This window comes from Pelophylax lessonae (assembly GCF_965119305.1).
Source record: "Pelophylax lessonae genome assembly, chromosome: 2".
NCBI classification, from domain to species: domain Eukaryota; kingdom Metazoa; phylum Chordata; class Amphibia; order Anura; family Ranidae; genus Pelophylax; species Pelophylax lessonae.
In genome coordinates this window covers 14,201,275-14,223,237 of record NC_138769.1, presented here as the reverse complement: position 1 = coordinate 14,223,237, position 21,963 = coordinate 14,201,275, and the positions used below count along the sequence as shown (strand labels likewise).

At 45.6% G+C, this 21,963-nt stretch overlaps 1 protein-coding gene across 3 annotated transcripts in view; it reads right to left on the bottom strand.

The window, feature by feature from the left end:
* Window positions 1-6,137: 6,137 nt before the first annotated feature.
* Window positions 6,138-21,963, bottom strand: part of HAO2 (hydroxyacid oxidase 2) — a 65,384-nt gene continuing 49,558 nt past the window's right edge. For all 3 annotated transcript variants that reach the window (XM_082246977.1, XM_082246975.1, XM_082246976.1), the window contains 6 exons: window positions 18,329-18,480; window positions 14,743-15,026; window positions 10,401-10,619; window positions 8,805-8,963; window positions 7,961-8,030; window positions 6,138-6,240 (listed from right to left, as the gene is read on the bottom strand). In XM_082246977.1, coding sequence (XP_082103103.1) covers window positions 6,185-6,240; window positions 7,961-8,030; window positions 8,805-8,963; window positions 10,401-10,619; window positions 14,743-15,026; window positions 18,329-18,480 — 940 coding nt within the window. In that variant the 3' untranslated portion in view covers window positions 6,138-6,184. The remainder of the gene's footprint in view (window positions 6,241-7,960; window positions 8,031-8,804; window positions 8,964-10,400; window positions 10,620-14,742; window positions 15,027-18,328; window positions 18,481-21,963) is intronic.

Here is a 21,963-nt window from a genome sequence, read left to right as displayed (position 1 = left end):
ACCCTTGACTGACATTTTTGACACTTTTGGGGGTACCAGTGACATTACTGCAGTAATCAGTGCTATATATATGCACTGTTACTGTAAAAATGGCACTGGCAGGGAAGGGGTTAATTTTATTGGAGAGGGAGGGGTTAATGTATGCCTGGTGCTTACTAACGTGTGTGGGGGAAGGTGACTGAGTGACACAGGGACAGATCGCAGGTTCAGCTATGCTGAACCCTGCAATCTGACCCTGTCTGTCACTTAGGAGATCGGCCCGCTTGTGTTTACACAAGCAGGCGGATCTCCACACTCGATTCCCCGACGATCGGGGAAGAGCAGCGGCGATCGCCGCTGCTCCTCCCCTGGCCCGACTCCCGCTGTGACTGAATACAGCGGGAGCGAGCCTCCAGCAGCGCGCACGCGCCGCAGAGAAAGGGGAGTGTCTGGCGACGTAGGTCTATCGCCAGACGATAACGAGCCACTTTGCCGCAGTAGGCTCAACGTGAGCAGACGGCAAGTGGTTAATCAATTCCTCTGCAATGGGTTTCCAGTACCGTTGGAATCGCCCCATGCTTAGAAGCCGATTCCTTCCCTCCCGCTCTCTCTTTTTTTTTTTAAACAGAGTATGCATCTCTACTCTCAGGGGGTGAAAAATGCAAAATCAACAATCACAATCTTTATGTAGTGTCCTGGCTCAAAGTGACTGTGCTAAGGGCTTATTCACTAAACTGCTGACTCTAGCAGCAATTCAATGAATAATACTCATACACCCTCTAGAACAGTGGTCCTCAACCCTGGCCTACAGGGACCACTAACAGGCCAGATTTTAGGTATTACCTTGGGGAGATGCAGACTAGAGTACTGCAATCACTGAGCAGCAAATGATATCACCTGTGATGTATTTCAGTTATCTTGCAAATCTGGCCTGTTAGTGGGCCCTGTAGGCCAGGGTTGAGGACCACTGCTCTAGAACACAATATTCCATCCAAATATTCTACTGTATATTTAGTGACCATGCAGTATCCAGCCGACTACGCCGGTTGTATCAAATGTGGGAACAACAATATTTATAACTAGAAAAAAAAGTTCGTCGAGACAAACTTTAAGTTGGCTTGAGAAAGCCTGACCAGAATGTTTGAAAAGTTTAGATCGATCGATAGATAGAAAAGGTTTGAAGATCGATCGATAGATAGAAAAGTTTTGAAGATAGATAGATAGATAGATAGATAGATAGATAGATAGATAGATAGATAGATAGATAGATAGATAGATAGATAGATAGATAGATAGATAAGGTTTGAAATTTTTTTTACCGCCCCCCACCCGCGGTCTGTCTGTCTGTCTGTCTGTCTGTCTGTCTGGCTGCCTTGCGACAGCAATATAAGTCATCGAATTTGTTTTTGTTTTTTTAAAGACAAGCTAAATAGAAAAAAAAAAAAAAAATTTTACCGCCCCCCACCCGCGGTCTGTCTGTCTGGCTGCCTTGCGACAGCAATATAAGTCATCAGATTTGTTTTTGTTTTTTTAAATACAAGCTAAATAGAAAAAAAAAAAAAAAAATTTTACCGCCCCCCCACCCGCGGTCTGTCTGTATGTCTGTCTGTCTGTCTGTCTGTCTGTCTGTCTGCCTTGCGACAGCAATAGAAGTCATGGGATTTTTTTTTGTTTTTTTTAAAGACAAGCATGATTATCAAAGTTACTAGCATGTTGATTGAGTCTAATGGGATTTGGAGCTTGGGTCATCTGAACATCCTGTCAATGAAAGTCTATGGGCATTTTTTGGGTTTTTAATTTTAATTTTTAGGAAAACCGTAACTCAAACCAGTCTGAAAAGATATAGCACACCGAGTCAGAACAGTATGAAGGTCTGTGCCGAGTTTGGAGTATGTAGCTTAAACGGTCTAGGAGGAGATAGTGTCCAAAAATTTACCGGCCAGAAAAATAATAATAAGAAGAAGAATAATAATAAGTTTAAATACAATATCAGTAAGTTGGCTCTTCCAAGCCAACTTAATGAAGGTATACTGCACAGCCACTAAAATATCTAGTAAAACCAAAGAGATTCCAGTGCTGGAGCTGTGGCAGTGTCAATTGATGATTGATAATAACTCCACCTGTGGTGATGCCAATAAAGGTGCTGAACCAGCACAAAAGTACACAGAAAACAAGGAGATCAGCGCTACCCTCAGTGGAAAAAGGGGAACCACAGCCAACATGAACCAATATAGTTTTTTGAAAATTGATAGTTGAGAATAAAAATCCAATCCGGTATGTGAAGTCCCTGATGGATGAGGGGTGTACACCAAGCATCGCCGGCCGGATGGGGTCCGCTCTCTGATGGAGAAAGCTTGAGCTGGTTGATTGTGCAGCGAGGGGAGGGGAGCACACCGAACCAGCCGGTGTGCACTAACACTTCCTCCTTCTACCTCCTATGCTGCAGAGCTCAGCGGAGCGGGATGGATGCGTGCAGCCGGAAACCGGAAGGATGTCACTACCGGATGTGATGAAACAGGAATTCAGAGCCAGCTTGACTCGCAAACAATACCCAGTTGCCGTGACGACATGTCTCGCGGAAGTACCGCTTTGTCACAGGACTTATAAAAAGCATAAAACAAAAAACTTTACTGGACATCAAAATACATAAAGCTTCTTACGCATAAAAGTTACTATAAACAATACACCAAATAACAAGACTTAAACATACACTCCTAATCCCAATATCCCAAAAAATCCAATAATACTTCCAATATCTCCAAGAAAAGGTCAAATAATACTTAGCTCTGGTAGTTGAACGTCAACAGCTTACACTGGATATCTGGATAAACTGGAACAGAACAGTGAGGTCCTGGCTGCATCTTTCCACAGCTCCAAACATGGAAACTTTCTTCCCCCATGCTAGAGACCATTTCTAGTCTTGTAGACCAGAGACCATCCACAGGATGTAATCAGGCCCGGACTTGCCATAGGGCACACCTAACCTGCCCGCTAAAGTAACGCAGTGGCGAATCGCAAAATATGGCCTGGTCAGGAATGGGGTAAAATCTTCCAGTCTTAAAGCGGTTAAAAATACGCTTATTGAGAATTTTTTTGGTCAAAGACATGTAGCTAAATACATTTTGGCCTAAATATATGACAAAAATGTAATATATTGTATATTTTTTAACTGTCAAAGTAGAAAAATATTGTTATTTTTTGAAAATTGTCGCTCTTTTTTTATTAATATCGCAAAAAATGAAAAGCGCAGAGGTGATCAAATACCACCAAAAGAAAGCTCTGTTTGTGGGAAAAAAAGGACGTAAATTTCGCTTGGGTATGGCGTTGCATGACCGCGCAATTGTCAGTTAAAGTCGCACAGTGCCAAGTTGCAAAAAGTGGCCTGGATGTAAAGCAGGAAAATCCTCCAGTCCTAAAGTGGTTAACATTCAACCCAGGGAGAAAATAGCAAACTAACAGAGATTTGGTTCCAGTATGGGGACAGTCCCTCCAAATCCGGGACCGTCCCTCCAAATCCGTGACCGTCCCTCCAAATCCGTGACCGTCCCTCCAAATCCGGGACTGCCCCCCCAAATCCGGGACTGTTAGGACTAGTATGGAAATTGGTAACTTACATCTCATGAAATAAAATGTAAAGGAAAGACATCACGGCCATGTTAATTTCCACCTTTTATTTGATCAGATTGATCAGATCAGATAATCAGATTGGTCTCCGGGGTGGGATAGCAGTAGAAAGATTTGGAATAATTGGTTGATGGTGAGGTCTGGACGTCTGTCTGGATGAGGTAAGAGGCTGGTGCTGCTTTCCTGTCGCTGTTACCAGGAGATGGAGCGCCGTGAGAACGATATCCTGCGCAGTACCGTCAGCGCTGTGCAGAATTAAGGGTCCATTTAAACCTTGGCGTCTTGGTGCGTTACAATAACCCACGTGTGTTAATGCTCTTTATCTTTTACATTTAGGTTTCCTATTGATATGAAAAGGACTGGCAACACCAAAATGTCCAAAAAAAACAGACATATATCATTTTTGGAAACGCGACACATCACAACGCATGGTGAAGCACCGTTGGGCATTGTGGTTTGTGCAATGCCCAATGTACCCAACGCAATGCCCAATGTACCTAACCTAACGCCCAATGTTTGTAATGCAATGCACAGCGGCAGGGAAGCGTTTTTGGCCCCTTAACTCTCATTTACACTATGTGGCGTCGCACGTAGGCACGTCATCACGCTGGCGCGCACAGGGCACCCGGTTCATTTCAATGGCCTCTCCTAGGCATGGCAAACAATCTTGTGTACCTTTTTGGGCTTCGTGTGTTTAACCTCACATTTTGCCACATGTGGCGCGCATTTTTGTGAGCGTCTTGCTTGGTGCGTTTTTGGGTGCGATTAACAACGAATGACATCAGTGCTTTTTTTGGCTCGTTTTGTGAACATGCGCAAAGTTTGCGTGCGCTCACACGCTACTATAGTTTAAGTGTGGTTTAATGCTAGGTTCAGATCTTTGTGCATGCTGCAGAATTGCGTACTTTTCTGACGCACAACGAAACGCGCTCCCCACGCGCCTGCTATTAATATAAATCGGCTGTACTGAATGTGATGCTCGGGAACGCGTGAAAAATGCGCTTGCACTGGTTGCATATGTAGGTGTGAACCAAGGCTCCATTCACACTTGTGAATGTCTGGGGAACCCGCACATGTGCTGCAAGGATCACTCACTTCCTGAAGCCCTGAAGCACATCTGCACATGCGTAGATCCCTGGAGTGGGGGCGAGGACAAAAACATCATTCTCACCTTTAGGGGGCTGCAATGTGGTCAGTAGGAGTGGAAAATGTCCTGGCGTGCCCCATCGTTAGTATCAGTGGAAGGAATTGTGCCCCATCATTGGTGTCAGTGGAAGGAATTGTGCCCCATCATTGGTGCCAGTGGAAGGAATTGTGCCCCATCATTGGTGCCAGTGGAAGGAATTGTGCCCCATCATTGGTGCCAGTGGAAGGAATAGTGCCCCATTATTGGTGTCAATAAAAGAATTGTGCCCCATTGTTGGTGTCAGTGGGAGGAATAGTGCCTCATCGTTGGTGTCAGTAGAAGGAATTGTGCCCCATCATTGGTGTCCGTGGGAGGAATAGTGCCCCATCGTTGGTGTCAGTGAAAGGAATTGTGCCCCATCATTGGTGTCAATGGAAGGAATAGTGCCCCATCATTGGTGTCAGTAGAAGGAATTGTGCCCCATTATTGGTGTCAGTGGGAGGAATGGAGGAATTGTGCCCCATCGTTGGTGTCAGTGGGAGGAATAGTGCCCCATCGTTGGTGTCAATGAAAGGAATTGTGGCCATTGTTGGTGTCAGCGGAAGGAATTGTGCCCCATCGTAGGTGTCAGTAGAAGGAATTGTACACCATAATTGGTGTCAGTTTGAGGAATAGTGCCCCATCCTTGGTGTCAATTGAAGGAATGGTGCTCCATCATTGGTGTCAGTGGGAGGAATAGTGCCCCATCATTGGTGTCAGTGGAAGGAATTATGCTTCATTGTTGGTGTCAATAGATGGAATGGTGCTCCATCTTTGGTGTCAGTGGGAGGAAATGTGCCCTTTGGATGGTGTCAGCGGATGGAACAGTACCCCAAGGGCCGGATAAAGACAAACAAAGGGTTCCATTGGGCCCCCGACCCGCAGGGAGCGTACGCATCTCCTGCTGCATCTGTATAGTGTGAACGCAGCCTTAGGCAGTGCAGCATGAATGCGGTGCCACGGGTTGTGGTGTGCTGCGTTTGCCAAAAAATGGTGCATGTCTGGTTTCTCAGACTGCCAGCCCACGTGCGTTAATACTGCAGGATACCAAGATCTGACGGGCCCTTTTATTTCTTTTTCTTCAGAAGAGAATGCAGTTGTCAGGCCTGGCAGAGGGGGTTTTTTTTAGCGATTTTCTTTTGATTAGGAAAAAATTAGTCTCCATTTTTTTTCATATAAAGAGGACCCGTCCTACAATCACATGGGCTCATATCCGCCCTATCATAAGGCACTGGGCGGAATGATCCACCAATCAAATATATAATTCACAATTAACTCAAAATGAGACAAAGATTTTGGCATTTAAATCCCCCACTCCCCCCACCCCTCCCCCCGGACTGGATCCTGGTTAATGTCGGGGATGGGATTCCTGCAGTTCCTGTTCTTCCAGCTCCTGCACAGCGATGGCGCCGCAATCTAAAGTCTGGAGAACTGAACAAGGTTTCGGTTGATCTCGGAGACATTTCGGCAGCCTAAAAAAAGAGAAACGATGGAGAATAGAACATCAGCTGAGAGTTCTGGGTTGTGAGGTCATCTATTGTTCATGGGCTCAATGATAGGAACAAGGACAGTTCTTTACAATTAGGACCATCTGACAATTATTTTTGTGTAATTATAAAACAACAAAAAAAAAATAAAATAAAAATCATCCATCAAGACTTTTTTTTTCTGTGCAAAATCAAATGTTTTCAGCGTATTTTCTCTGCAGATCAAATGTCATTCAATGAAGAAAAAAAACAAAACCCGGTGTAAATGGAGAAAATACCACCTTATGGCCAGTAATGGACTTGAGGTAGCATACTGAATTGCTATGAAGCTCAGCACCATCTAGTGGCCATAATATGGTATTTTCCCGATTCACACAGTGGGGGGGGGGGGGGGATATTAGAGTGTAAGCTCCTCTGGTACAGAGACTGATGTGAGTGGCTCAGTGATCTCTGTACAGCACTGCGGTATATGTCAGAGCTATATAAATGTATAATAATACTAGTGTGTGACTGTGGGGGGAGGGGACATTAGAGTGTAAGCTCCTCTGGTACAGAGACTGATGTGACTGTGGGGGGACATTAGAGTGTAAGCTCCTCTGGTACAGAGACTGATGTGATTTGCTCAGTGATCTCTGTACAGCACTGTGGTATATGTCAGAGCTATATAAATGTATAATAATAATAGTGTGTGACTGTGGGGGAGGGAACATTAGAGTGTAAGCTCCTCTGGTACAGAGACTGATGTGATTTGCTCAGTGTTCTCTGTACAGCACTGCGGTATATGTCAGAGATATATAAATCTATAATAATAATAGTGTGTGACTGTGGGGGAGGGAACATTAGAGTGTAAGCTCCTCTGGTGCAGAGACTGATGTGACTGGCTCAGTGATCTCTGTACAGCACTGCGGTATATGTCAGAGCTATATAAATGTATAATAATACTAGTGTGTGACTGTGGGGGGAGGGGACATTAGAGTGTAAGCTCCTCTGGTACAGAGACTGATGTGACTGTGGGGGAGGGAACATTAGAGTGTAAGCTCCTCTGGTACAGAGACTGATGTGACTGGCTCAGTGATCTCTGTACAGCACTGCGGTATATGTCAGAGCTATATAAATGTATAATAATAATAGTGTGTGACTGTGGGGGGACATTAGAGTGTAAGCTCCTCTGGTACAGAGACTGATGTGACTGTGGGGGGACATTAGAGTGTAAGCTCCTCTGGTGGGGGGAACATTAGAGTGTAAGCTCCTCTGGTACAGAGACTGATGTGACTGTGGGGGGACATTAGAGTGTAAGCTCCTCTGGTACAGAGACTGATGTGACTGTGGGGGGACATTAGAGTGTAAGCTCCTCTGCTGCACAGACTGATGTGACTGGCTCAGTGATCTCTGTACAGCACTGCGGTATATGTCAGAGCTATATAAATGTATAATAATAATAGTGTGTGACTGTGGGGGAACATTAGAGTGTAAGCTCCTCTGGTACAGAGACTGATGTGACTGTGGGGGAGGGGACATTAGAGTGTAAGCTCCTCTGGTACAGAGACTGATGTGACTGTGGGGGAGGGGACATTAGAGTGTAAGCTCCTCTGGTACAGAGACAGATGTGATTGGCTCAGTGATCTCTGTACATCAATGCGGTAAATGTCAGAGTTATATAAATGTATAATAATAATAGTGTGTGACTGTGATGTCACAATCCTACCTGAAAGTGCCATGGACAAGCGAAATTCATCGGTAAGAATTTGCAGCACCCCCCGGACGCCCTCTTCTCCCTAACAGTAAAATAAGAGATAGAAGAACATGAATGATATATTCAATCTAGAACCCCTAAATTGTTAAAATGCATGTAAAGCTAAAACTTTCTTTTAAGTTTTTTTTAATTTTTTTTTTTTTATTGCCGTCTATGAAGATTCACTTTCTCTATTTGTCCTACTGACTCTTGTCTCTGGTATAGACTGTGATGGGAAATCCAAACTATTGGAGGAATAGAAGGGAAATCTTCCAACGGGGACACCTTTATTGGTGACAACTGCCTTAGTGGAGATTTCTACTCACTTTGGAGTGATTTCCTCTTACTTCCTCTTATGTTGCTGGGACGGGAAGGGAAATCGCCCCAAAGGCATGAAAAAATGACCAGGAATCCGAACCATTTCCTACTCTATATGAAACAGTTCTGGCAATGCATACATTTTAATTCCTATCTAAGCTATCCTATCTAGCTGGCTACAAAAGTAACATTCTATATAACAAAAAATCAATAATCAGGGACTCCAACAATTACAATGTAACAAAAATATTAACAGCTGTGTTTATCACTGGGTTGGATAAATGGTTCTATACTGTATTTAGGATGTATCTGGTCTATAAACCAGAGGCTCTGGATGGACAGTTGGATAAATGGCTCTATATTTAGGATGTATCCGGTCTATAAACCAGAGGCTCTGTTCGGACAGTTGGATAAATGGTTGTATATTTAGGATATATTTGGTATATAAACCATGTAAAAATTGTAATATTTGACAATGAAGATATCTTTGTACACACACCTTGTAGGCAAGACCCCACACAATGGGCCGTCCAATAAACACACACTTTGCTCCCAGGGCTAAGGCCTTCAGGACATCACTTCCTGTTCGTATGCCGCCATCTATGTACACCTCAATTCGGCCCTGGACTGCCTCTACTATCTCGGAGAGAGCATCGATCTGTGAAAAGGTTTGGAAAGCGTCAGAAAGGAGACACAAACAGTCAGTAATCCAGTACAGACACCTATATTACATTCTTTTGCTTTACGGAACAGAATCTGAGATCCCAACACAGGCATTCCCTGCAATGTCTGTATGTTTACTGCACTAGAAGTTTTAGAGGAATGCCAGGACTGTGCCTTTCCTCAATAATTCACCAGGACGGTTCATGTGACTATAGTACAGCCAGAGCCTTCCACATATAGTTCTGCAATGAGTAATGCTCAAGCTTCTTGCTGATTGGTCACACTCCCCTCTCCTCCATTCCAGTGCCAGGTCACCTCTTTGGAGTTCCCTGGGCAATCTGTGTCCCCCCATCACCCTTGTGACTCCAGAGCACCCTGAGCAACCCATGTCACCTCATGACCCCTGTGACTCCAGAGCACCCTGAGCAACCCACGCCACCCCATGAGCCATGTGACTCCAGAGCGCCCTAAGCAACCCATGTCACCTCATGACCCCTGTAACTCCAGAGCACTCTGAGCAACCCATGTCAACTCATGACCCCTGTGACTCCAGAGCACCCTGACCAACCCACGCCACCCCATGAGCCCTGTGACTCCAGAGCACCCTAAGCAACCCATGCCACCTCATGACCCCTGTAACTCCAGAGCACCCTGAGTAACCCATGTCACCCTATGTCCCCTGTAGCTCCAGAGCACCATAAGCAACCGTTGTCACCCCATGACCCTTGTGACTCCAGAGCATCCTGAGCAACCCACGCCACCCCATGACCCTTGTGACTCCAGAGAATCCTGAGCAACCCACGCCACCCCATGACCCTTGTAACTCCAGAGCACCCTGAGCATCCTGTGTCATGTCATGACCCTAGTGACTCCAGAGCATCCTGAGCAACCCACGCCACCCCATGACCCTTGTGACTCCAGAGCATCCTGAGCAACCCACGCCACCCCATGACCCATGTGACTCCAGAGCATCCTGAGCAACCCACGCCACCCCATGACCCTTGTAACTCCAGAGCACCCTGAGCATCCTGTGTCATGTCATGACCCTAGTGACTCCAAAGTACCCTGAGCATTTTGTGTCACCCCACAATCCCAGTGCACTTTAAGAATCAAGTGGCACCCCATGACCCTATGTCAACCAAGGACACTTATGACTTCAAGGCACCCTGAACATCCGCGACACCCCATGACTCTAGAACACCCTGTGTCATGCCATGACCCCTGTGACTCCAGAGCATAGTTACATATAGTTACGTAGTAAGTCTGGTTGAAAATAAAGTCAATTCAGTTCAACATTAAATTACTTTGCAAAGATTTGCAAGGAAAACATATCCTATAAACAGTATTTACTACAATTGTGGAATGAATTGTTCAGTTGGATTTACCAACATCAATTGTTGTATCTCTCTCTCTCCCCAAGTATTTTACGTACCGTGGCAAGTTCTCCATCCAGCTGGCGCCCCCCGTGATTGGATACGATGATACCCTGGACGCCATGCTCTACCGCCAACTCTGCATCTTCCTTTGTCAGTATTCCCTTGATGATGATTGGCAGGCGGGTCAGATTCCGGAGCCAATAAATATCCTTCCAGCTGATAGAAGGGTCAAGGGTGTTGGCTGGGACACCATAGTTGTCAGGGCCGCACTGATCCTATAGAGAGAAGAAAGAATAAAGTGTATCTAAGGCTTCAGATGGAATGTGGGACACTTAGACCAGTGCAGGCCAACTTACTACAGTTTGGGGGCCTCAACTGCTGCCTCTGACATCACCAGGGGCCACACATAATATTATGTAGATGTAATGGTACAGAAGACTGCCAGAGACTGTGGACCTACCAAGAGATGGTCAAAGGCGGGAGACATGCTACAAGACATCGCCAGAGGCTGGGGACATGCTACAAGAGATGGCCAAAGGCTGGGGACATGCTACAAGAGATGGCCAAAGGCTGGGGACATGCTACAAGAGATGGCCAGAGGCTGGAGACATGCTACAAGAGATGGCCAGAGGCTGGAGACATGCTACAAGAGATGGCCAGAGGCTGGGGACATGCTACAAGAGATGACCAGAGGCTGGGGACATGCTACAAGAGATGGCCAGAGGCTGGGGACAGGCTACAAGAGATGGCCAGAGGCTGGGGACAGGCTACAAGAGATGGCCAGAGGCTGGGGACAAGCTACAAGAGATGGTCAGAGGCTGGGGACATGCTACAAGAGATGGCCAGAGGCTGGGGACAGGCTACAAGAGATGGCCAGAGGCTGGGGACAGGCTACAAGAGATGGCCAGAGGCTGGGGACAAGCTACAAGAGATGGTCAGAGGCTGGGGACATGCTACAAGAGATGGTCAGAGGCTGGGGACATGCTACAAGAGATGGCCAGAGGCTGGGGACATGCTACAAGAGATGGCCAGAGGCTGGAGACATGCTACAAGAGATGGTCAGAGGCTGGGGACATGCTGCAAGAGATGGCCAGAGGCTGGGGACATGCTACAAGAGATGGCCAGAGGCTGGGGACATGCTACAAGAGATGGCCAGAGGCTGGGGGCATACTACAAGAGATGGCCAGAGGCTGGGGACATGCTACAAGAGATGGTCAGAGGTTCAGATGACAAACAGAGATTAAACAAATTCTCCTACATAGGTTGTACCTGTTTATCTGCAGCCCTCTTTTTATTACAGCTGTTTAATGTCCATAGTTTATACTGTCTGAGCTTTCAGAAAACAGGAGGTGGGGAGCCAAAGTTACTCTCTGCAGAGCTCAGTGAGAGCTGATTGGAGGGAAGGGACACTCCCCCCTTCAAACAGCCCACAGGAACAGAGCTGAGGATGTCAATCACAGGCTGTGTGCTGGAGCTCCCTTCCATGTCACTTATTTTCTCGGAGTCAGAAGTGACTTATTCGGATATGCATATTTCATGTCTGAGGCTAACAAACAGTCTGCTCATGTATGGCTCACACCAGCAAAGAATTGGATATATTTAAATAAGAGTGTGACTCCATCATCTTATGTTCAGTACCAAGGGATTATGGGAAATACAAAACATAACATAAAGGACAAAAGACAAAAAAGACACAAACACACACAAATACAACATGGTGGGACTTTTAGGAGGCAATGCCAATACTAGGGCTAAGTGCCTCCCTCCCTATTCATAAATGTATATAGAGGGGGAGGGGGAATAAAATGGGTAGATAAGGGGGTATTATAGGAATCGGCATATTGGGTAGGATAATTTTAATGGGTAATATATAATAATCCATAACATCATATAGATATTACTTCATAGAAAGCCGATATTCCAAAAGTACATTAGGTAAAAAAGGGGAAGGGGGGGGGGGACCGGGACTTTTTTGGGATATAAAATGGTACAATAATCAGTTAAAGGGTAAAGCTTTAATCAATATCATCATAATAACATACTACAAGTACATGATAGATACATATGACAAGGATCAATCAACAATAAAAACATCTCGTTGTTAAATCATACATAAACAGTAGGATGAACATTGTAAAGGGAGTCATTGATGATGGGCCTATATATAAAATCCAAAAAAATAATATTATAATAATAGTTGTGGGGGATGCATCAAGGGTAGGTTCAACGCGTTTCGTGGATCATTTCCACTTCATCAGGAGCAGATGTATCCCAGGTCAATATTTATAGATGGAATTGATGTGGATAAGAATGTTGTGGATAGTGATCCAGGGCCATAGAGTCTGCGCCGGAGGCTGAAGGAACCCATAACTGCGGGCCAGGGCACAACCAATAGGCACACCAGGATGGCATATGAATGACCAAAGTGATGAATGGTAAATAAGATCGAGGTAATGATCTCCCATGATATCTATAACGATAAATGTGTATAGGAAGTGAATTAATATGGAAGGTGCACTGGTGCCACATTGACAACAATATAAAGGGGTATGGGGATGATCTATACCAAGATGGGTAGGTCAAAAAAAGGGTAGAAAAAAAGGGGAAATCAAAAGTGGAAAAGGCTGTGAATGAGTAGTGAAACCATATCACCAGAAGGAGCAATGGGAAGGTAAGCCCATAACCAACCAAGGTAAGCCCATAACCAAACCATAACCAACTTTCTATGAAGTAATATCTATATGATGTTATGGATTATTATATATTTCCCATTAAAATTATCCTACCCAATATGCCGATTCCTATAATACCCCCTTATCTACCCATTTTATTCCCCCTCCCCCTCTATATACAATTTTGGGAAATACGTTAGGCGTAACAGGCATGAAGATTTACCACAGGGGCATTTCTGTAAGCAGTGGGCCTGTGTACAAGATAATAAGTTGGGCTCCCCTGGCTAAGAAAAAAGTGTGGCGCGCACCGTAGCAAAAATTGGGTGTGGCTTTTATTGCACTTAATATAGGCGCTGACCTAAAGAGACTCCGAGTTCTGGGGTAAGTAGTAACTGAGGCAAAGTTCAGGGGAAAGGAGTACATAAGTTCAGGGGTCAGTAGTAAGGGATGCAGGGGTCAGTAGTGATGCAGAGTTCAGGGGTCAGTAGTAAGGGATGCAGGGGTCAGTAGTGATGCAGAGTTCAGGAGTCAGGAGTAAATGACACAGAGTTCAGGGGTCAGGAGTAAGGGATGCAGGGGTCAGTAGTGATGCAGAGTTCAGGAGTCAGGAGTAAATGATGCAGAGTTCAGGGGTAAGGAGTACATGAGTTCAGGGGTCAGTAGTAAGGGATGCAGGGGTCAGTAGTAAGGGATGCAGGGGTCAGTAGTGATGCAGAGTTCAGGGGTCAGGAGTAAGGGATGCAGGGGTCAGTAGTGATGCAGAGTTCAGGAGTCAGGAGTAAATGACACAGAGTTCAGGGGTCAGGAGTAAGGGATGCAGGGGTCAGTAGTGATGCAGAGTTCAGGAGTCAGGAGTAAATGATGCAGAGTTCAGGGGTCAGGAGTAAATGATGCAGAGTTCAGGGGTCAGTAGTAAGTGACACAGAGTTTACGATCGGGAGTAAGTGACACAGAGTTTAGGGGTCAGGAGTAAATGACGCAGAGTTTAGGGGTCAGGAGTAAATGATGCAGAGTTCAGAGGTTAGGAGTAAATGATGCAGAGTTTAGGGGTCAGGAGTAAGTGAAACAGAGTTTACGATCGGGAGTAAGTGACACAGAGTTTAGGGGTCAGGAGTAAATGACGCAGAGTTCAGGGGTCAGAAGTAAATGATGCAGAGTTCAGGGGTCAGGAGTAAATGACGCAGAGTTCAGGGGTCAGGAGTAAATGATGCAGAGTTTAGGGGTCAGGAGTAAATGAGGCAGATTTCAGGGGTCAGGAGTAAATGACGCAGAGTTTAGGGGTCAGGAGTAAATGACGCAGAGTTTAGGGGTCAGGAGTAAATGACGCAGAGTTCAGGGGTCAGGAGTAAATGAGGCAGAGTTTAGGGGTCAGGAGTAAATGAGGCAGAGTTTAGGGGTCAGGAGTAAATGAAGCAGAGTTTAGGGGTCAGGAGTAAATGATGCAGATGTTTTTCACATATTTAGCCATAAAAACCTGACAAGGGCTCCAACCTTTTCCCACTCTTACCAGAATGAAATAAAAAGATATTTCTGGCTGGAAGTGATCAAAGTTGTAGATTTAGTGGCTAAAAAGAGTAAGATAAAAAAAGGAAATGATCTCAATCTTTGAGTTTGAGATGATTTTGATGAGAAGCCTTCATGTAAGCTTCATTATTCCCCCTTTATCTGATACTAGCCCCTTATTAGCCAGAATGTAAAGTTACAGAAAGGAAAAAGAAGATCTCACCTCAAAAACTCCTTCAAAGTTTTTGACCTTGAGGTGCGGCGGGAGATGAAAGTTATTCCGTATGTCGCTCCTCCTCTTGCCCGTATACGGAACGTCCACGGTCAACACCAAAGCCTTGAAGCCCAGCGCCTCTGCCCGATGCACCAACCCCTCGGACAGCTTGCGGTCGCGGTACACGTAGAGCTGGAACCAACGTAACCCTTCAGGTGCCGCAGCTACGATCTCTTCCACCGAGCAGGTGGAGTAGGTGCTGGCCACATAGCACAGATTGAGACCCTCAGCCGCTGGAAGACAAACACCAAAATCATCTCACATGAGACGCATGGATAAGAATATATCGCTCATGACATCTGAAGTCCTACCAAAGCCATTAGCTACATGGAGTGTCATGGAGTGTTAGCAGAGACCCTAGAGAATAAAATGGCGGTAGTTCCAATTTTTTTTATGTCTGACAATAATGTTGCGACAGTTTATTGGTAAAATATAGAAGATGAGAGTGCCCTGAGAAAATAGATACCCAGCATGTCAAACCTTAACTACTTTCCTACTGGGCATTTTTAACCCCTTCCTGCCCAGGCTAATTTTCAGCGCTGTCACAATTTGAATGTACCCATATGAAATTTTTATCGTTTTTTGCGAAAGATAGAGCTTTATTTTGGTGGTAGTTAATGACCACTGTTTTTTTTTTTTTTTTTTTGCTAAACAAACAAAACCTTTTTCTTCATTTCTGTTATAATGTATTATTTTATTATAAGTAATTTTTCCTCCTTCACTGATGTGCACTGATGAGGCTGCACTGATGAGGTGGCCCTGATGGCCACTAATGAGGCGGCACTGTTGGGCACTGATGAAGAGGCACTGATGGGCACTTTGATGAGGTGGCACTGATAGACACTGATGAGATTGCACTAATGGGCACTGATGAGACTGCACTGATGAAGTGGCCCTGATGGCCACTGATGAGACTGCACTGATGAAGTGGCCTTTATGGCCACTGATGAGGCAGCACTGATGGGCACTGATGAGGATGCACTGATGGGCACTGATGAGGCTGCACTGGTGAGCACTGATGAGGCTGCACTGATGGGCACTGATGAAGCTGCATTGATAAGGCGGCACAGATGGGCACAGATAGGTGGCACTGATTTGCTGCACTAATATGCTGCACTGATGGACACTGTTTGGCGCTGATAGGGCTGCACTAATCATCAGGGCACTGATGACCCCCCGCCGCTATTGAAGTATAGCATATGGCCCTACTAGTAAAAGGGTTAAAGCAGGTCAGGCCATGCAAACTATGGAAATGTTGTATTTAATATGTGAAGATGGTTTTCCTGGTGGCTGCCTCTGCCTAACTTGAAAGGATTTATGGTTAGAAAGGGTTAATGTTTAATATTGATGTGTTATTGTTGTATCTGTTAAAGGACAACTATGATGAAACAAGTTCTTAAAGAGACCCTGTCATTAGACCTTTCATTTGAACAAAACAATCTTCCGCATGAGATTTTATGTGCATTTAACGTGTTTTTTTGCATGTTATTCACCGGATTTGAGGATTTGTTGTGTGGCATTGACCATGAGGATTCGTGAAGTGGCATTGACCATGAGGATTCATGGTGTGGCATTAACTATGATTATTCGTGCTGTGGCATTGACCATTAGTATTCATGGTGTGGCATTGACCAGGAGGATTCCTGGTGTGGTATTGACCATGAGTATTCTAGGTGAGGCATTGAAGATGAGAATTAATGGTGAATTCATGGTGTGGCATTGACTATAAGTGTCCGTGGTGTGGCATTGACGATAAGGATTCATGGTGCGGCATTGACCATGGGTATTCATGGTGTGGTATTAATAATAAAGATTCATGGTGTGGCATTAACCATGAGGATTCATGGTGTGGCATTGACCATGAGGATTCATGGTGTGGCATTGACCATAAGGATTCATGGTGTGGCATTGACCATAAGGATTCATGGTGTGGCATTGACTATGAGGATTTGTGGTGTGACATTGACCATGAGGATTCCTGGTCTGGCATTGACCATGAGGATTTGTGGTGTGGCATTGATCATTAGTAGGCGTGGTGTGGCATTAACCATGAAGATTCATGGTGTGGCATTGACCATAATGATTTGTGGTGTGGCATTGACCATAGGGATTCATGGTGAATTAAAGGTGTGGCATTGACCATGAGTATTCGTCGTGTGGCATTGATCATAAGGATTCATGGTGTGGCATTAACCATGAGTATTCGTGGTGTGGCATTGACCATTAGTATTCATGCTGTGGCATTGACCATGAGGATTCCTGGTGTGGAATTGACCATGAGTATTCTAGGTGTGGCATTCGAAGATGAGAATTCATGGTGAATTCATGGTGTGGCATTGACCATGAGTATTCGTGGTGTGGCATTGACGGTAAGGATTCAAGATGCGGCATTGACCATAAGTATTCATGGTGTGGTATTAATAATAAGGATTAATGGTGTGGAATTAACCATAAGAATTCATGGTGTGGCATTAACCATAAGGATTAATGGTGTGACATTAACCATGAGGATTCATGGTGTGGCATTGACCATGAGGATTCGTGGTGTGGCATTGACCATGAGTATTCGTGGTGTGGCATTGACCATAAGGATTCCTGATCTGGCATTGATCATTAGTAGTCATGGTGTGGAATTAAGCATGAAGATTCATGGTGTGGCATTGACCATAAGGATTCGTGGTGTGGCATTGATCATAGGGATTCATGGTGAATTAAAGGTGTGGCATTGACCATGAGTATTCGTGGTGTGGCATTGATCCTAAGGATTCTTGGTGTGGCATTAACCATGAGTATTCGTGGTGTGGCATTGACCATTAGTATTCATGCTGTGGCATTGACCATGAGGATTCCTGGTGTGGCATTGATTATGAGTATTCTAGGTGTGGCATCGAAGATGAGAATTCATGGTGAATTCATGGTGTGGCATTGACCATGAGTATTCATGCTGTGGCATTGACCATGAGGATTCCTGGTGTGGCATTGATCATGAGTATTCTAGGTGTGGCATCGAAGATGAGAATTCATGGTGAATTCATGGTGTGGCATTGACCATGAGTATTCGTGGTGTGGCATTGACGGTAAGGATTCATGGTGCGGCATTGACCATAAGTATTCATGGTGTGGTATTAATAATAAGGATTCATGTTGTGACATTAACCATGAGGATTGATGGTGTGGCATTGACCATGAGTATTCGTGGTGTGGCATTGACCATGAGTATTCGTGGTGTGGCATTGACCATAAGGATTCCTGGTCTGGCATTGATCATTAGTAGTCATGGTGCGGCATTAACCATGAAGATTCGTGGTGTGGCATTGACCATAAGGATTTGTGGTGTGGCATTGACCATAGGGATTCATGGTGAATTAATGGCGTGGCATTGAGCAGGACTATTCGTGGTGTGGCATTAACCATGAGTATTTGTGGTGTGGCATTAACCATGAGTATTTGTGGTGTGGCATTGACCATTAAGATTTGTGGTGTGGCAGAAACCTAGTGTGGAAGTCAAGCCCAGTTCATAATGGTATACCCCTACCTCTGGCGGTGCTCATCTCTCCATCTGGCCATGCCAGGCAGTGAAAGGCAGTTGGTGCTATGCCAATTGGACAGCTGACCTCCATTCCCAAAATCGTGGTCCTTGTATCCGTCACCGACACGTCACGTAGCATACGAGGTCTCAGCCGGATACTGCAAAGATACTTCACAATGACACCACTTTATAGAGATAACTGTTAGAGTCATTACATTCACGAAAAGTTTTAAAATATTGCAAGGGGGACAAAGGGTGGCAGCAGTGGTAAACAGCGACACCCAGGAACAGTGCAGGCTGATTTGTTCTGCTCAGTTTTTACAGGAAGGCAGAAAACAAACACAGCTTTAATGCAGGTGGACTTTGTGCAGCAAGTCCATTGCAAAAAAGCGAACATAATTTCTGGTAGTCCGAGCCGCTAACGAAACCCAGGTCAGTTTCTGACTAAAAGGGTGCCCCCTAAAAACAAACAGGCAGCTCCAGTACTGTTTTAGTGTTCTGTCAGTAGTCAGCCTTTTCACCCAGCTACAGGCTTTCACAGCAGAGAGAGAATAGAGAGAGCCCTGAGCATGAATCTACTCATATATAAAAGGAGAGAGAGAGAAGAGAGAGCGCATGAATCTGCTCATATATAAAAGGAGAGAGAGAAGAGAAGAGAAAAGAGGAGAAAAGAGGAGAAGAGAAGAGAAGAGAGAGAGACTGATCAGCCATAACTTTATTACGACTGACAGTTTAGTTGAATAACACGGATTATCTTGTTACAATGGAATAGAAAAGTTAGTGGGATATATTAAGCAGCATGCGAACATGTTATCCCTGAAGATGATGTGTTGAAAGCTGAAAATGGTCATTGCAGTTTGTGGTGTCTGAGGCTGCATAGCTGCAGACCTGTGAGGGTGTCTATGCTGACCCGTGTCCACAGCCAGAAGTGCCTACAATGGGCACATGAGCATCGTCACTTTTGGGGAAGAGATGGCACCTGTCACGCTTACCCCTAATGCAGGTGGTCAGGCACTATAGCTGGCTTCTGTGTTCATCACCTATAGCAGCCCTCTTTCCCATAAGGCAAGCAGGCCTAACGGTACTCAGTTGCCCCCAGGACATATACACAATGCTACAGTGCCTGGCTACCACGCCGGGGCAGGGGCAAGCTGAGCTCAACAAACAGGTACTTGCGCTTGGCAGACAGGCGGAGTGGCTAAATGACCGTCCAGATACCAGGCAGACAAGGTTCAGAGTAGTCTGGGTCAAATCTGTAGTCAAAAGGCAGCTGGAGTTCAGAGAGTAGTCGATATCTGATTCGAGGTCATCAACAGGGGAATTCAAACTATCAAGCAGGGCAGACAAAAAGAGAGCTTGGGGCACAATTTCCAATTGCAATATCACAAGCATGAGACTGCAGGCTTGGCTGGCTTAAATCACGTATGGTCTCCACCCAGACTCTGATCACAACAATCACCCTGCAGGTGGACAAACAGAAAGAGAGAATAGAATGTATCACAGCCAAAACCAGGTGTTACACGCTCCTGGTAGCACCAAGACGCAGTATGGGAAGGCGGCAAGCTGGCGGAGGCAGTGTGATGCTTTGGGGCACTGTTCTGATGTGAAACCTTGGTTCCTACCATTCATGTGGATGTTACTTAGACAAGTACCACCTACCTAAAGTACCACCTACCTAAACTTTGTTGGTGACCAAATACACCCCTCCATAGAAACGGTATTCCCTGATAGCAGTGGCCACTTTCTTAGGATAATGTGCCCTGCCACACAGCAAGAATGGTTCAAGAATGGTTTGAGGAACACAACAATGAGTCTGAGGTGTTGGCTTGGCTGTTTTATTGGCAAAAGCAGGACCTACTCAATATTAGGTGGTGATCATAAAGTAATGACGGATCACTGTATAAAGGAGGGAGAGAGCCCCGATCAGCAGTCAGGTCACATACAGTATATAAAGGTCCGTGGACAGCCAAGACTAGGAATGAGGTTTGGCTACCAAGTGAGATGAAGACCTAGAAATAGAGACTTTATCACACTCAAAACTCTACAAAGTCTCCAGGCTAAAGGACTCAGACTGGACCTATTACGATTTCGAGCAGTAAAATGTTTGTTTCCTCCATGTGTAGGTGAGAAGCCTCGGCGACACAAACACATGGTCCATAATTCTGCCAGCCAGTCATTCTATAACATGTGCTACATAACCCCCAATTGCAGTCTTCCAATGGCACATCAAGCTTCCACCCAAGTGCAGATTGAACCCCCTCTATCTCAAGTTGCCATATCTTAGCACAGAGATCCCACTAGTAGAGTCCCCTAAAGTAGAAGAAAGCCTTTAGATCTCCATCATCAACTTAACCCTGAAATGACAGTTTTGGGTAAAATGTCCCTTTAGGCCTTCATTGGATTGCCCTCTGTACTAGAAAATCTGGCTTGTAAGCAGGTTGTAGCAGTCATTAGTGGGAGGGCGGGGGTTAACACTTTGCCTGGTCTTTTTTGGTGGGTTCCTGTCTGAGTCCTGCCCACTTGCCCTGTGTGATATAAAAATGTGACAGTGGTCAGGTTCACAGTCGGCCCTGTAGCATAGAGAGCCAGCAAGGAAGAGAAAACAAGGAGTTCCAGTGAAAGGGATGGAGACGGACAAAGAGACACAGAGGAGTAGGAGAAGGTCGCTTGCAATGGCCTGCAGCAGACACTTTTAACCTGGGGTTCATCCCTGAAGACACCAGTGCTGGAGAAGTGTCTCTGAAGGACTTATAATTGCTGGACTGCATTCTTTTATGTATGCCGGGGCAGCGCGCTAGCCTATAGTTAGGAGTGGGGACCAGTGGCGGCTGGTGCTGAAAATTTTTGGGGGGGCGCAAACAGAAAAATGTAATAGGCATTGCTTTGCGGCAAAAAACGCTGTAAAAAATTGTGTGACTTTGAGGTCACAAAAGTGTGAAAGGAGCCTTCAGTAATCAAGGTATAGTGTGCCCGCTTCAATGCAGAGTGACCACAGTGTGCCCCCTTTCAATGCAGAGTGACCAGCGTGCCCCCTTTCAATGCAGAGAGACCAGCGTGCCCCCTTTCAATGCAGAGAGACCAGCGTGCCCCCTTTCAATGCAGAGTGACCAGCGTGCCCCCTTTCAATGCAGAATGACCAGCGTGCCCCCTTTCAATCCAGAATGACCAGTGTGCCCCCATTCAATGCAGAGAGACCAGCGTGCCCCCTTTCAATGCAGAGACCAGCGTGCCCCCTTTCAATGCAGAATGACCAGTGTTCCCCCTTTCAATGCAGAATGACCAGCGTGCCCCCTTTCAATGCAGAGAGACCAGCGTGCCCAAGAGTAACAGAAGTGTAACAAGCAGCCTGTCAATAGCGTATACCTGTTATAGGTGGTACGGCCTCTAGCAGTGAGGGAGAGGTTGTCGGCACTTCTTCCACCGGCGGTCTGTCTCCCATAGCAACGGGAGCAGATTTGCACTGGAGGGGTTCTCAAACTTTTACAGAGGTGCAGAGGTCGAAGAGTTAAGTAGAGTGCACGTGTGGAACCAGCACAGAGTGCACGACGGGGCCCACTCTGCTCCTGGGAAGTATTAGTGGAAAATGCTGGACGGGTGGATGTGGACACCGACTCAGCGTGTCCCTCCTAAATGCAAGTTAC